Raw genomic sequence first — 14,040 nt, 5'->3', positions numbered from 1 at the left:
GTCGAACGTCGCAATCGAACCTTGCAGCGGCCTAGTGTAAGAGCGCTTGTATAATCTCGATTGTTTAAGAGTCGCTGCCGCTCACGGCAAACATGCGGCCGTGAAGACGACGCGAGGCGCATTTGGCCTGATCCGGCGGCGAAGCGTTGGAAATAGATGGCAGGGGAGAGACTCGGAATGAGCCTGATGATTCCTACCTCGAGAAGCCTGTTGTTCGATGTTTTCCTCGAGTCTGTCGTGTATTTCATGCCAGTATCCAAAGTTAATCCGGAGCCGTTACGATGTAAGGTAAGTACGGGTTGTTACTGCGGAGTGCGGAATACATCAATCATACCGAACCGGAAACGATTCGCTGTGTGGGCGACCCACTCTGCTTGGTTCCTGCCGCTGCCTTGTGAGGAGGCCCGCACCCGGCCCCTCCAAACGCTCTGGGTCGCTGGCGTCTCAGCCCTCAATCCGGAGGAGAAAGAGACGGCGGCTACGAGACGTGGGATCACGAGCAAGCTTCCTTCCCCACAGCCGCGCCTAGTGCGAAGCGGTCACCCGCAAAAAACAGAGATAATTCTTTTTCTCTTTTATTTTACTCCTCTTCTCCTTTTTTTGTGCTGCGGGTGGAGCTGCCAACGAAGCAGCTGCACGTCTGCAACAGCCGGTATCCCAGGCTCGCGGTCGTCGCAGTACAGCCTCACAGCACTGCCCACTTCCCCGGAAGGCTGACCGCAACCGGCGCTTCCCCAGTCTGCCTCGCCTTGCTTCTAAAGACAGCAACAACCACGTACCTACGTACCACGTAACCAACCCGATCGCGGTCCGCACCGACCGATGGACCAACAGCATTCCCAGGACCGTGGGCGATCGCCCTCGGCCACGTCTACTGGCGGGGGTATAAGGAATGCCCACTCGCCGTCGCCTGCCCCCTTCCCCAATCCGAACGAAGCCGGAGCCTCATCCATCGGTCTCGGTGTCGGCGTCGTCGATTCATCGCTCCAGCAGTACTCCGCAACCCAGCCCGATTTCTCGGGCTATGACACCAACGTCGGCAGCTTTCTGAGCAACCAGCAGGCCGCCCCGCAATCCTTCTCCCAACCCGGCGTCGCGAACCCGTCCGCCGTGCCTACCTTTGACTTGCAAGAGGATTTCGCCACTCAGATCAAGGCCGACCCTTCCCCGTTCGGCTCTCCGAACCCCGGCAGTCTCTCGTCGCAGTCCCACCACCACCACCAGCAACAGCAGCAGCAACAGCCCAACCTCCTCGCCCCGCCCTTCGGCGACGGCGATTTCACCATCTTCCCGCCCACCACAAGCGAGCCCCAGCTGAACACGCCGCTGTTTGGCAGCGACGGTCAGCAGCAGCTCGCCATCCCCGAGACCAACATGATGGCTCAAGCGAACCATACTCCTACCCCCCCTCACCTCCTCAATCCCGATGCGCAGCAACAGCCCGGCTCTGCCAACCATTCTCCCCGCTTCAACCAACACCAGTTCTCCTCGCCCCCGGGGAGGCACTCGAGAAATGTCTCCCTCGGCCCTGAGGCGGCGCTCCTCCCCGGTCAGATAGATTGGACGCATGCGGGGCCCCAGTTTCAGGGGCACAGGCGCAGCGCTTCGGAGTACTCGGACGTCTCCTCGGCCGCTCCCTCTCCCAATCTCGTCAGCTCGGACACCTTTGAGAACCTCGACCAGAGCCACTCGCCCCTGCAACACCCGCAGGATGCGGCGCTCTTTCACGAGCTACACGGGCTCGGGAGCTTTAGCATCTCCGATACTGGAGCGCACACCCCTAGTCATGGGGCCAGAAGCCCATCCCACAGCCCGGCGATTTCGCCCCGTATACTCCCTCAGCAACTGCCCGACATGAACCAGCAGGGCAGCTTCTTGCTCCCCTCTCAGAACAATAATTTCGGCCCGTCGCCGTCGTACATGCAAGCTTCCCAAGAAGCGTTTCCTCAACTCCAGCAAGAGAACCAGGATATACAACAGCAGCAACAACAACAACAACAACAACAACAACAACAACAACAGGGGATGCCGGCCCCGCCTTCTATCAACATTGACTTTGCGCCGACCGCCGTTCGGAGCGGCCTCGAACAACCAGAGAGCCTTGATGTCGATTCGCTTACTCCTCCGGAACGAGGTATGTCACTCGGCCCCCGCGCAGTCCGATCAGTCGGCAAAAAGGGGCTTCCGAAGGGGCTGGCGGAAGAAGACTAACATTGTTCGTCACTAGGTCGTCCCAGGGTACAACGACCCCGTGCTGTCACGGATCCGTATAACAACAGCGGTGCGCTTCTAAGCGCCCACCGCAGCGCTTCGGCCTCGCGGGGGCTCTCCCCTGAGGCTGCGGCCGGTGGCAGGCCCGAGTCATCCCGCTCCCTGTCCCCGTTCGACCGCTCCGGCAGCACGGCGGCGAGCAGGAGGCGCCAGTCTACATCGTCCGTCCCCAATAACGTCATGGCCCTTCGACTCGCGGACCCTGATTACAATGGCGGGACCCAGGGCGAGGGTGGTGGGGCGGGTGCGAAGCGTGTGCAAAAGCACCCGGCAACATTCCAGTGTTCCCTCTGCCCGAAGCGGTTCACGCGAGCCTACAACCTCCGTTCTCACCTTCGCACGCACACCGACGAGAGACCTTTTGTGTGCACGGTGTGCGGCAAGGCCTTTGCTCGTCAGCATGACCGTAAGCGGCACGAGGGCCTCCACTCCGGCGAGAAGAAATTCGTCTGCAAGGGAGATCTCAAGCGGGGCGGGCAATGGGGCTGCGGCCGTAGATTTGCTCGCGCCGATGCTCTCGGGCGTCACTTCCGGTCCGAGGCCGGCCGCATCTGCATCAAGCCGCTCCTTGACGAGGAGATATCCGAGAGGATGAGACAATGGGACGAGGGCCAGCGACAGCAGGCGCAGCAAGCCATGGCTCAGGGACTCGTCATGCAGCCACAGGGCATGATGATGACGCCGGGCATGGATCCCAACGCCGGTGGTTACCCAATGGATGCCAGCGGCAACTACGCGCTCCCGCAGGCGCTATTGGCGCAGTATCCCGCACTGGCGCAAATGAACTGGTCTGCATCTGACATGGGTGGCGGTGGCAGTGGGATTGAGGACGAGCTGAGCGGCAGAAGTAGTTTTGACGCTAGCGACTACGACGACGCCGAGGACGGCGGCTATGTCAGTGGTCCCGGCACCGGCTTCGGGCCCGGCGGGATGCAGGAAAACTTCGGCGAGATGGGCTACGCTAGTGACTATGGCGGGCGCTGATCTCCTCTCCTGGATCCGTACTCTTATTTGGTGCATTGGTCTTTCACGCTTCGTGTCGCTCTCTCCTCGGAAGGGGCCGGGGAGCAGGAACGAGATGTCGAAATCTTGGGACGGGGGATGGGCTTACGTTTCACTTCTGACTCGGCCTCTGCTCTTGTTCTTTGAACGAACGGGAGGCGCGCTCGTCTTTGTTTATTGGATTCCTTTTCCCGGCTTATACTTGTTGCCTTTTTGGGAACCAACCCTCCTCCTCTAACAGGTTTGTTTGCGATTCGGCATGGGATAGGACTGTTTGTTTGATGATGACGATTCCACCTAGGAGCTTTTATTTTCTCTTTTTCTTACGAGGTTAGAGCGGCGGTGTCGTCTTACACTTCGGTCAGGCTCGATCTATCACACAAAGGCCTATCACTACGGTTACGGCTTATGGGTCCTGGTTTTTATGGACCGGGTTACAATTTTTATATAGATCTAAGCAAATGTTTGGCGTCTCTTTGCTTCTCAAGAACGATTCCGACCAAGCGAGACTCCATCTTGCGGGCAACTTGGCAAGTCCTCCGTCGTTGACCCGTCATGCTTGCAAAGTTAACGAAGTGAGAGAGGTTTGACTAGTACTTGTGCTCGTTCGGCCTGTTTCCGTCCACTAGAAGTCAATGTTTAAGGGTCAATACCAGCACAGGACGTGGAGCTTGTCATGAAGTCAGTCCCATCACAAAGAAACAAGGCAGAGTTGATCTGGAAACCTAACCTCCAGCTCTCCTCCTGCCTTGCTCACTTGAAGACACTGTTTTTTTACCTGGAGGTATAATTTCCCGGCCACTTTGATGACTATGCGGCACAATGCAAAAGACGCAATTATTAATCATCTGCCGCGTAACGGCGGGGATGCCATACAAGCCATTCCCGTTTGCGTTGTCTACAGCGTTGACGCACTGTGCCGCAGCCAGTGGCCCGCTGCGGCCGATGAAAAACGTGATTCAGGGGACACTAGCCCCCGGGTCGAATGATGTTTACCCAATTGAAGACCGGCCTCGTTGGTGCCAGATGCGATCACGCTTTATTCGGCAGCTGCAGCAGTGAAACACACGGTAACGCTGATGGAAGGCTGGAGAGCAGAAACACAAAGAAGATTTCTAAGCAGGTAAACAGTATATATAGACGTACTGCCAGTTGGTGAACCATCGTGACAGATCAAGCAGCCCACCCTCAGCATTTAGTCACATAGTAGTACCCTTGGTCAAACCAACACCACCCCGTTATACAGGTCCCGCTTGAGCCCCGCATCATCAGTTCTCACCATCATGGCGCCTCCAGCTGAGATCAAGGCCTTGATCATCACCAAGCCTGGGACGGCCGAGATCAAGACCGTACCCCTGCCAACGCTCCCGGACGACTATATCCTCGTCCGTGTCACGGCCGTGGCCTTGAACCCGACAGACTGGAAACACATCGTCATGGGCGAAAACACCGTAGGCACGATTGTTGGCTGCGACTATGCCGGCGTCGTCGAGCAGGTGGGGCCCAAGGTCACCAAGCCGTTCGCCAAGGGCGACCGTATCGCCGGCATTGTCCACGGGTCCAACAAGGTGCGGCCTAACGGCGGCGCGTTTGCCGAGTATATCATCGCCAAGGGCGACCTGCAGATCAAGATACCCGACAACCTGAGCGACGAGGAGGCTGCGACGCTGGGTGTGGGTGTCAGCACGGTGGTGAGTATCCTTCGCCGTAGGGTTCTTGTTGTCTTTTCCCCCTCCTCATGAGACCGCCGCGCTGACCGAATCGCACTCCGCGCGAAACCGGAAAAAAACAAAACAAAAAGGGCCAAGGTCTCTACCAGGCCCTGAAGTTGCCGCTCCCCGGCACGGCCGCTCCCAGCAACCCACCACCCGAGATCCTCATCTACGGCGGCAGCACAGCCACCGGGCTTCTGGGCATCCAGTTCGCCAAGCTCTCCGGCTATCGCGTGGCCACGACTGCGTCGCCTCACAACTTCGACTACCTCAAGTCCCTCGGCGCTGACGGCGTCTTTGACTACCACTCGCCGACCGTGGCCGACGACATCAAGGCCTGGAGCGCAGACCCGGACGCGCTGACCCTCGCGTGGGACTGCCACGCCAGCGACGATGCGGCTCGCATCAGCGCGGCGGCGCTGAGCACGACGCGCGAGGGCCATTATCGGGCGCTGCTGAGGGTCAAAGACGACGTTGTGCGGAGCGCCAACCCGAAGGTGGACAATGGCTTCACCCTGGCCTATACCATCTTTGGTGAGGAGATCGAGAAGGCGCGGGTGTGGCCTGCTGTGCCGGAGGACTTTGAATTTGGTAAGACCTTCTGGGAGCTGGCGAGGAACCTGCTGGCGCAGGGCCAGCTTAAGCCTGCCCGGCCAGACACCAATCGTGGGGGGAAGAAGGGCTTAGAGGGCGTTCTGTATGGATTGCAACAGCTGAAAGAGGGCAAGGTCAGCGGTACCAAGTTGGTGTACACCCTATGAGCCGGGGGACCGCTAGCGATCTGCTGAACCGCTCCTCGAACAAAAAAAAAAGGAAGATGAGAACGGAAAGTGTTTGCGTTAGACTAAACTAAAATAAAAAGACAACGCCTTTTTCTTCTTCTCATTTGTTTGACTTGTTCAGTCCTCGTCCCTTTGCAACCAAAGACGTAAAACATAGGCACAACCATGCTGAAAGGGTATTTCAGCATGGTTATCTGCCAAAGAAAATGCGCACGACAGATGCCTCTGTTAGTTCGGAGACGCCAATCCGCTATGAATACAAGGCATTTGCTTCGCTGGCGGTTAGGGGTTCGCCGGTGCTGTGTCGGCGCTACTGCTGCCCTGGCCAGCGGTTCGGCGCCGCCGCTAGGTCTCTGATGATTTGCTCCAGAAGTGCTTGGTGAGCGCTCGAAAAGCGCATCTTGACAAACGGTTTTATAAGGGCGCCGCACTCGATGCTCGAAATATCAACGAGCTCATAATCGCCGTCACCCGGTCCAGAAACAGGCTCCGGGCCGTCGGCCACCTCGCCTCGCCGCCTCACTTCGTAGCTGCTCCGCACCGTAACACCTCCCTGGGCATGGGCGCAGCACCGGACGCCATGCTCAAAACTCTGAAAGACGCAAGGAATGGCGACTTGTTTGGTCGCCCAGGAACCGACTCCGGGGATGATGGGGACGCGCTCGTGAACAACGAAAGCCTGCGCATTTTGCCCATCAGCGCGGAAGAAGGGGTCGTTTTCCTCCTCCCCAGCCTCCAGAGAGCGCCGCTCGTATCGATCGAGGTAGGGGTTTGGCTTGATGATGGGTTCGTAAGCCCTGAGGGCCGCAAGGACAGCGTCTGGCGGAAGAGAGGCCGGGATCGGCACTCGAGTGATGACGGTGAATGGTTCCGGTGGCGGCATTGCGACAGCTCGTCTGCAACGAGGATTTGACGACGTTCGAGGCCGAGATAGTTTCCCGCGCAAGAAACCTGATTGATGATCTGCTGGGAACTCTTGGAGCCAGACCAATATATAAGCGGTGGGACACTCGTTGTCTGCAAGGCTTTGTTCTTCCCAACCAGAAGGCCAACAGATGGACTGGAAAAGGGTTTCGTAGTGAGTAAGCGGTGTTCTGAATGCCCTGCTTCGTGAGACTAGGGTGTGTCCGAGTTTGAGCTGATCGTCAAAAGCTTAGCGTCGTTGTTTCGTGAAGTGCCACAAGGAAGCCGAGCAGGGCGCACTAGAGTCGGCGGGAGTGGCGCAGCCTTTAAGTGTTGAAGGAGGTACAGAATAGTAATGACTAACCGATGTGTGCTACTGCAATTAGTTTATCGTCTCACGTCATCATGTTCAATATCGTGCCCGGACTTTCATTATTTGCTAACATGGGAAGGTAGCTTGAATGCTTTGGGGACCTGGGGGCCGCTTCAATCACCGAGAGGAAACGAGTCGAGTCCCTGTGCCGTTTCGTGTTCTTGGTGGGGCGTTCCCCCTCGCTTGTGAGCCGACCTTCTCTTTGGAGGGGCTAGCGAGGCACGGGTACCTACGCGCGAGGCCACACACGTGTAGGAGATCAGGTTCCTTACCTGTTACAAAGTTCCATACATGATCTTGCGGACATTATGCACCTAACTTACATATAGGAAGAGGGTAATTACTTTGTGTATGTACATACATACAAACTCTATATGCACGAGTACGGCTTTCAGGCGTCTGGTAATGCTTAGAAGGTGAAGCAATTACTGAATAATCCGCGCATGGTTGTGCTCAATTCCGCCGTATGTATGTACTGCATATGTACATAACAACACGCGGCCGGAAGGAAGGACGCCGGCGGAAGCACCTGTGTCCCGAAAGGCTAGTTTCCAGAGGCAGTTCAGGCACCATCCTACTCAGCGCTGGAAGCGAGTATCTCCGAGTATGACTGAAAGAAGCTTCGCGGCAAAGGCGGGCAATGTGCCTGCCTTCCGTCGTTTTTTCCCTCTTCGCAGTCAGATCCGGCAATTGACAAAGTGGGCGGGCGGTGCCAGTTTTGGTTGCTCGAGCTCAGTACCCGTGTTTATCCGTGCAGGCCAATTGGGCAGCCAACAACGCGTCGAAGGATCTTTCGCGGCTTCAGATGCCACCTCGGGAAAGTTGAGCCACTCGTGGGTTGCTGTCATAACAACAAATTCTGGCGGTGAGTGAAGCACGCAAGGCACGGCCCACTTCAGCTGTACACTATGTCGATGTCGAATAACTAACCCCCAGACTGCATGTAACTATGTACTGCGCACTGCCCCGGGTGGAGCTGGCGGGTTTACAGACGAGCCCGCGCCTCAAGGAAAGGTGCGACGTCCTCCGTAGTGACCCGACGCTGTTGCTACGCAGTAGCTCCGTAACGTTAGTGTATGTACCGCAGTACAGATTAGTGTAATCCGTACTGTACAGTACATACATACTTGGTTTATCCTGAATTTGGCACGCCCCTTGTCGCGGGCGGTCCCTTGAGCGGGCGGGTCCGTCTGCCGACTCAGTGCACTAAGGTACGGGCTATTCCGTTCGCAGTCGCAGTACGGGTTCGCGACAGCGGGGCAACGAAAAAAGTTGGCGCAGTCACCGCCCGCAATGAGCTTCAAATTCGAGGGTCAGTACGGAGTACATGTAATATCCCGCTTCGCTTCTAGCTCATCTCAAAGGCCCGTCCGGAGATTTAACAGCGGGAACTTTGGGATCAAACCAGCATCATCTGGCACCTCACTGCTCGTCTGCTCGGGGACGCCATTTTTGCAAGGCAGCTAGCTCCCCTTGTGGATGGTAAAAGATGGAAAGAGGAAATCGAGCAAAACACACCCTCGCGGTCATCACAGACGATGCCTTCTCCGCCTCCACTGTCGACACTCGTGACTTTGCAGGCGCATGGCTGCCCAGCCTGCAACGTAGCAGTACCCGCTACCGGCGAAGCGCAAAGGCGATTCGTGGAAGCGGTCGCGTGTCCTGCAGCTTGAGATCGGGCTGCAGACGGTATTTTGTGGCCGAGACGCACGGCATAGCTACACGCTAGATGAGATGGCAGCGAAAATCAGGCGAGACCCGAGCACAACGCATGGGTCAGAATGCTTGCCTTGGGGAGGAGCTACCGAGGCTACGGTAGAGCGTCACTACTGCCTTGAACTCGCCGAGCTTGAGTAACCACTCTCGTCGTTTCAGCCCTTTCAAGGTCTAAAAACGCACCAGCCTTGCCTTAGAGGAACGTTCAGGTACGAGATTTGGGACCTCCGCAATGGTGAGTGAATACCTTCCCCCCCTCTTTGGACACCGGTATCGTTATCTCCCCGATGTTCCCTTCTCGTGGCGCAACACACTTCCTTGGGGAGTCTCGTCTGAACGGGCGGCGCATCGTCGCAGCGCGCTGGCTGTGGGGTACTGCGCCGTCAAGGCTGGTCCAGTGGGATCTACGCCGAGACATGGAAAGGAGTTCCGGTAAGAGAGTACGGATTACTCTCGTTCATCAATCACCGTCTGTCCCACCAAAAGCCGTTGAGACAAGGGAAAATAGCTTGTCGTAGAGACATGCTTGCAGCACGCTCCGAGGTACCTCTGTCTCGAAAAGTGAAAGAACTAGTTTCGATGACGAGGCACTCGTCGAATCTACAAATAAGTTACGGTCCCGGCTGACAGCCCAAACATCTGGTGTGCCAAGTCGGCCATCCCAACCCGAAGCTCTGAGATCCCCACACATCCTGGCCCGCGCTAGCCAATGGAAACCCCTGCGCCCAGCCATCCGCAAAAGATTGCCCCGCCGAAGATTGGTGACAGGGAAGCAAGCTTGGTCGGTATTTACCCCACATGACACAGCTGGTAGACGTTAGTCTCGAAAGTACTACAGTACATGAAGGTGGGATGTTGGCAGGGATGGGATGAGGAGAAAGAGCAGAGGGAAGGCTGGCTTCTGAGCTCTCAGACGGACGGATTCCCCGGCTGTCACTCATCTGGTCCCATATCCAAAACAACCACACTACAAACTAGATACTTCGCCATTATACCGCAGTGTTTGAACCGTGCTGTAACGTCGGGAACCCTGCAGCGCTTCCAAACCCGTTGCTGCTGGCCGTTGAAGCTTGCAGGACCCAGGGAGTGGCGTGTACGGCAGGGTCCTCTCGGCCGTGCATGAAGGCCTGGTTAGGTGACCTCCGCCTTATTGTTTGACGATCGGGCTGCTCCCGGCCACTCACGGAGCAGTCTTTCCTCTCCTTTTTTTGACTCTTACCCCCTCATTTCTTGTTTCCCCTCCCCCCCCCCCCCGGGCGCCCTTTTGGTTTTGTTAGTCCCTCTGCCCGTCCCAGCCTCCCAAGGCAAGCGGGCAACCGATTCTATCTGGACCTACCCTATCGGCAGTGTGGTGGCACGGCACAGCTAGCCTTGGAACAAGACACCAATCCCCATCCCCTCGGCGCGCGTTTTGCCAGATCGCGCTCGACCATTGGTCCCCAGACACACAGCCCTCTGCTGCGGGCGACGAATCCCTTTTTTTTCCTTCACAGCAGCAAGGGGGGCATTGCACCCGCGAAGGCGCACACTCTGATGAAGCGGTCTAAGGGCCTTGGGAGAAATTCCTGAGAACTGCAGCATCCCAAGCCTGATATTCAATCTGCGAGCGTGGCCAATCCTTCATGCGAACAGCCTGCGGCTCCGGAGAACGGTTTGCCTCGAATCCGCTCATCATCAAGGCTGTGCTTCACATGCAGATCCATCGCACTCCCGATTTGAATCTATCGGCCCTCGACTGACCGCCAGAACACCGCAGCACCACATGTCTCTAAAGAAGTGACCGGCCCTAGTATCAACTCGTTCGGTTGTCACAATGGCCACGGCCGAGGTCTTGAACCTGCTCGATACCTGGCCGGGCCGCTCCATCCACGGTTTTCCAGGGACCGGGCCTTCACCAAAGACGATTCGGTCGAATGGACGCGTCGAACATTTCTCGGATGGGGCCAGCCTGGTCTCTCAACTGAACTTTATTTCGCAATTGTGGATAGAGCTATGTGCCACTTCCAAGGTAAGGATCGAGAGTTCCTATTTCAAGCGTGTCTGTTCCTCAGCGTCTTGAGCCAGCAAATGCCCATGAGAACACGGGTTCTTCCAGAGACGAGTCCTGTCTCTGATCATATTTTAGTGCCATGTGGAAGGTATCTGGGTGACTAGGATCACGTTGAGCACGAAGAGCCAGAGGGAATCTGGAAGCCTCACACTCGCAACTACTGACAGGCTGACCACAGGCGATACAACCTCTCTTTCATGGACCCCTGACCCTCCCAGACATCTCCCCGAGATGGACTCGTCTTCTTCCGTCCGAGCAGGGTCTCGACTCGCCCACTTCTGGTCTTCCTGACCCGACGGATAGCGGTACATTCGTTCGAAGGCGCCAGTACCCGACCAGGACGCTTTCGGCAGCAACTCCAAGGCATGTACCGCTTAGCTCAAACCCGAGACATCCAAAAGACGATCTTTTCAGCGATCCCACGACCAGCCCACAGATTGACTTCACATCTGAGAAGGGTTTCCGGCAGGCCGCCAAAAAGAAGAAGAAGAACAATGCCCCAGCAAAACCCAACAACAACGCCAACAACGACCAAGCAGATGACAACGCCAAGAAACCCGAGGACGCCGGTGACACGAATAACGGGAATACCGGCGGCGATTCTCCAGGTGGTGATGCTGGCGGTGCCGGCGACGGAGATGGCGGAGAGGATGGCAAGAAGGGTGATGATAAGAAAGAGGACGCAAAAGAGGAGCAGGGAGAAGAGGTGAAAGAGGAGAAGAAAGAGGAGAAGAATGGGGAGGAGACAGAGGAGAAGAAGGAGGATGCTGAGCCCGTTGATGACTGGGCGGCCTTCACGTTTAGCAGCAACAAAAAGAAGAAGAAGGCCAAAGCTGGATCTGCTGCCGACACTGCTCCCGCGGCCGGAGACAAAGCAAACGATTCCGGCCTGCCTACCGTGGACTCTGGATCCGGTGGCTTCGATTCTTTCCAGGAAGTCAAGTTGGATGATAACCCGGCTTCAGACCCTCCAGTTAGATCTACGGAGAAGGGAACCAAAAGCCCATTAGCTTTTGGTGCATGGGGCACGGCTGCTAGCTGGGCTTCTAGCTGGGGCTCAAAACTTTCATTGCCCAATAAATCAAAAGAGGCAATTGACGAGAATCCCTGGGCTGCCAAAGTCAGCAAAGCCACGGCCAGCCTCGGGTTTTCTTTTGGTCTCGGTGACGAGGCAGACGGACTCGAGAAAGGTGTAAAACCCGCTGAATACGAGGCTGCTGACGCTGGCTTTTCGATGGCGGCAGCGAAGACAAAGAAGAAGAAGAAGACCAGCCTTTGGGGGGACCCAGAGCCAGAGACAGAACCGGCCCCCCAACCCCCTGCCCCAGCTCCAGATCCGCCAGCCCAGCCAGACGACGACGGCTTTGCGATATCGACCAAGAAGGACAAGAAGAAGAAAGGGGCTATTGTCGAGGAAACGAAGGTCGAGGAGCCCAAGGCATCAGGTGATCCATGGGACTTTTGGGGTGCCAAGAAGAAGACGAAAGGCACTGTCGATGAGACAAAGCCTGCGAATCCAGAGCCTGAGCCCGTGCCGGATCCTCCAGCAGATCCTGAAACGACCGCAGATCACAATGCAGACGGTGCTTGGGGCTGGGATTCTGTCACGGTCACTAAGAACAAGAAAAAGAAAGGTAAGAATCCGGTCACTGACAGCCCTCTCCAGGATCCGGAGCCAGAACCCACTCCAGAGCCCGAGTCTGCGCCCGAGTCTGCACCGTCAAAGAATGAAGACGATTTCTGGGGCAGTTTCGGCAGCAAAAAGGAAAAGAAGAAGAGCAAAACTCCGGCAGCCGAACCTGAGCCTGTCAAGATTCCGGAGCCAGAGCCTGAACCGGAGAAGAAAGAGGAGGATCTCTGGAACTTCACCACCTCTAAGAAAGACAAGAAGAAGAAGAAGGGGAAGACTGCTGGTGTAGATGTTGACCCACCAAAACCCGTGGAAACAGAGCCTGAGCCCGAGCCCGAACCGGAACCGGAACCGGAACCGGAGCCTGTACCTGAATCGTCTCCGGAACCCATACAGGAAGAGGAGAAAAAGGAAGAAGATAGCTGGGGGGCTAGCACATCAAAGAAGGAAAAGAAGAAGAAGAAAAGCAAGAAGGACGAAACCGAACCTGAGGTTGAACCTGCACCAGAACCGGAGCCGGAGCCAGCCGCTGAACCAGAACCCGAGTCCGTACCTGAGCCAGGGACGAAGGATGACAACGATTTCTGGGGGTTGCTTGGTAGTTCGAAGAAGGAGAAGAAAAAGAAAAACAAGAAAGGACAGCTCGAGGAGCCGCAGCCCGAGCCTGTCAGGGGTCCGGAGCCAGAGCCTGGACCTCAGCCTGATGATGAGGACGATGGGTTGGGTCTTTCCACCTCAAGAAATGACAAAAAGAATAAGAAGAAGGGCAAAGACAAGGTTGCGGAACTCGAACCTGAGCCTGAGTCGACACCAGGGAATGACTCTCTCAATTCGCTAGGCGGCTCCGAGGAAGGCAAAAAGAATGGCGAGGCAGCGCAAGCGCCGGGGGGGAATGACAAGGACCTCATCGACCTTGACAAGCCGGCGGATTTGAAGAACAATGACTTTTTCAGTTCCTGGAGCACAGGAATTGACAAGACTAAGGGCGACGATGGGGAGAAGCCGAACAACGAACTGGCTACAGGGGAGGATAACTGGGAAGAATGGGATAAGAAACGTAAGTCACAAAGTGGCCTAGCACCTGTCACATCAAGCTAAATCAAAGTAACCCAGAGAGTCAAGAAGCCGAGGAGCAAGCTCGTATAGACGAAGAGGAGCGACAACGGAAAGAAGCTGAGGAGCAAGCAGCCAGGGACGCTGAGGAAGCTGAAGCAGCTAAGGAGGAGGAAGAATTGGCAGCTCTCAAGGCCAAGAAAGCTAGCTTAAAGAAGAAGAAGCTGAATAAGAGCGATCAAGAGAAGCTCGACCGGTTAACAGCAAGTATAAAGAGGAGAGCCGACATTAAAGCTGCACGCGAGGCCGAGCAGGCGGAACAGGAAAGACAGAGAAAAGAGGAGGAGGAATTGGCTGCTAAGGAGGCTGAGGAGAGGGCTGCACGCGAAGCTGAAGAGGCTGCGGAAAGGGAGCGTCAGGAGGCTGAGGCAGCAGCGGAGGCAGCGTCGTCCGGGAAGAAGTCGAAGAAGTCGAAGACCAAGGAGAAGGAGAAGGAGAAGGAGAAGGAGAAGGAGAAGGAGAAGGAGAAGGAGAAGGAGAAGGAGAAG

General features: G+C 56.4%; 4 protein-coding genes across 4 annotated transcripts in view; 3 read left to right on the top strand and 1 right to left on the bottom strand.

Annotated features, from left to right (window-relative positions):
• Positions 1–822: 822 nt before the first annotated feature.
• Positions 823–3,255, top strand: P884DRAFT_200995 (uncharacterized protein; the record flags this gene model as incomplete). Its single annotated transcript, XM_069438331.1, has 2 exons — positions 823–2,134; positions 2,228–3,255. 2 exons carry the CDS (start codon positions 823–825, stop codon positions 3,253–3,255), a joined length of 2,340 nt encoding a protein of 779 aa, XP_069297189.1.
• A 1,149-nt stretch (positions 3,256–4,404) lies between these two features.
• Positions 4,405–5,854, top strand: P884DRAFT_329847 (chaperonin 10-like protein). The gene is made up of 2 exons (XM_069445654.1): positions 4,405–4,964; positions 5,075–5,854. The coding sequence occupies exons 1-2, from the start codon at positions 4,557–4,559 to the stop codon at positions 5,744–5,746; spliced, it is 1,080 nt and encodes a 359-aa protein (XP_069297188.1). The 5' UTR covers positions 4,405–4,556; the 3' UTR covers positions 5,747–5,854.
• Positions 5,855–7,117, bottom strand: P884DRAFT_224216 (uncharacterized protein). The gene has a single exon (XM_069439587.1). The coding sequence runs from the start codon at positions 6,648–6,650 to the stop codon at positions 6,078–6,080; it is 573 nt and encodes a 190-aa protein (XP_069297187.1). The 5' UTR covers positions 6,651–7,117; the 3' UTR covers positions 5,855–6,077.
• A 3,455-nt stretch (positions 7,118–10,572) lies between these two features.
• The window catches only part of P884DRAFT_269922 (uncharacterized protein), a gene marked incomplete at both ends in the record, with an annotated part of 6,463 nt that continues 2,995 nt past the window's right edge, over positions 10,573–14,040 (top strand). The window contains 3 exons of the mRNA XM_069442306.1: positions 10,573–10,767; positions 10,988–13,496; positions 13,553–13,906. Coding sequence (XP_069297186.1) covers positions 10,573–10,767; positions 10,988–13,496; positions 13,553–13,906 — 3,058 coding nt within the window. The remainder of the gene's footprint in view (positions 10,768–10,987; positions 13,497–13,552; positions 13,907–14,040) is intronic.

This window comes from Thermothelomyces heterothallicus, assembly GCF_042370625.1.
Source record: "Thermothelomyces heterothallicus CBS 202.75 unplaced genomic scaffold P884_scaffold_12, whole genome shotgun sequence".
In the NCBI taxonomy this organism is placed as follows: domain Eukaryota; kingdom Fungi; phylum Ascomycota; class Sordariomycetes; order Sordariales; family Chaetomiaceae; genus Thermothelomyces; species Thermothelomyces heterothallicus.
The sequence above is the reverse complement of the archived record's forward strand: the minus strand, read 5'-3'. Positions and strand labels throughout refer to the sequence as shown.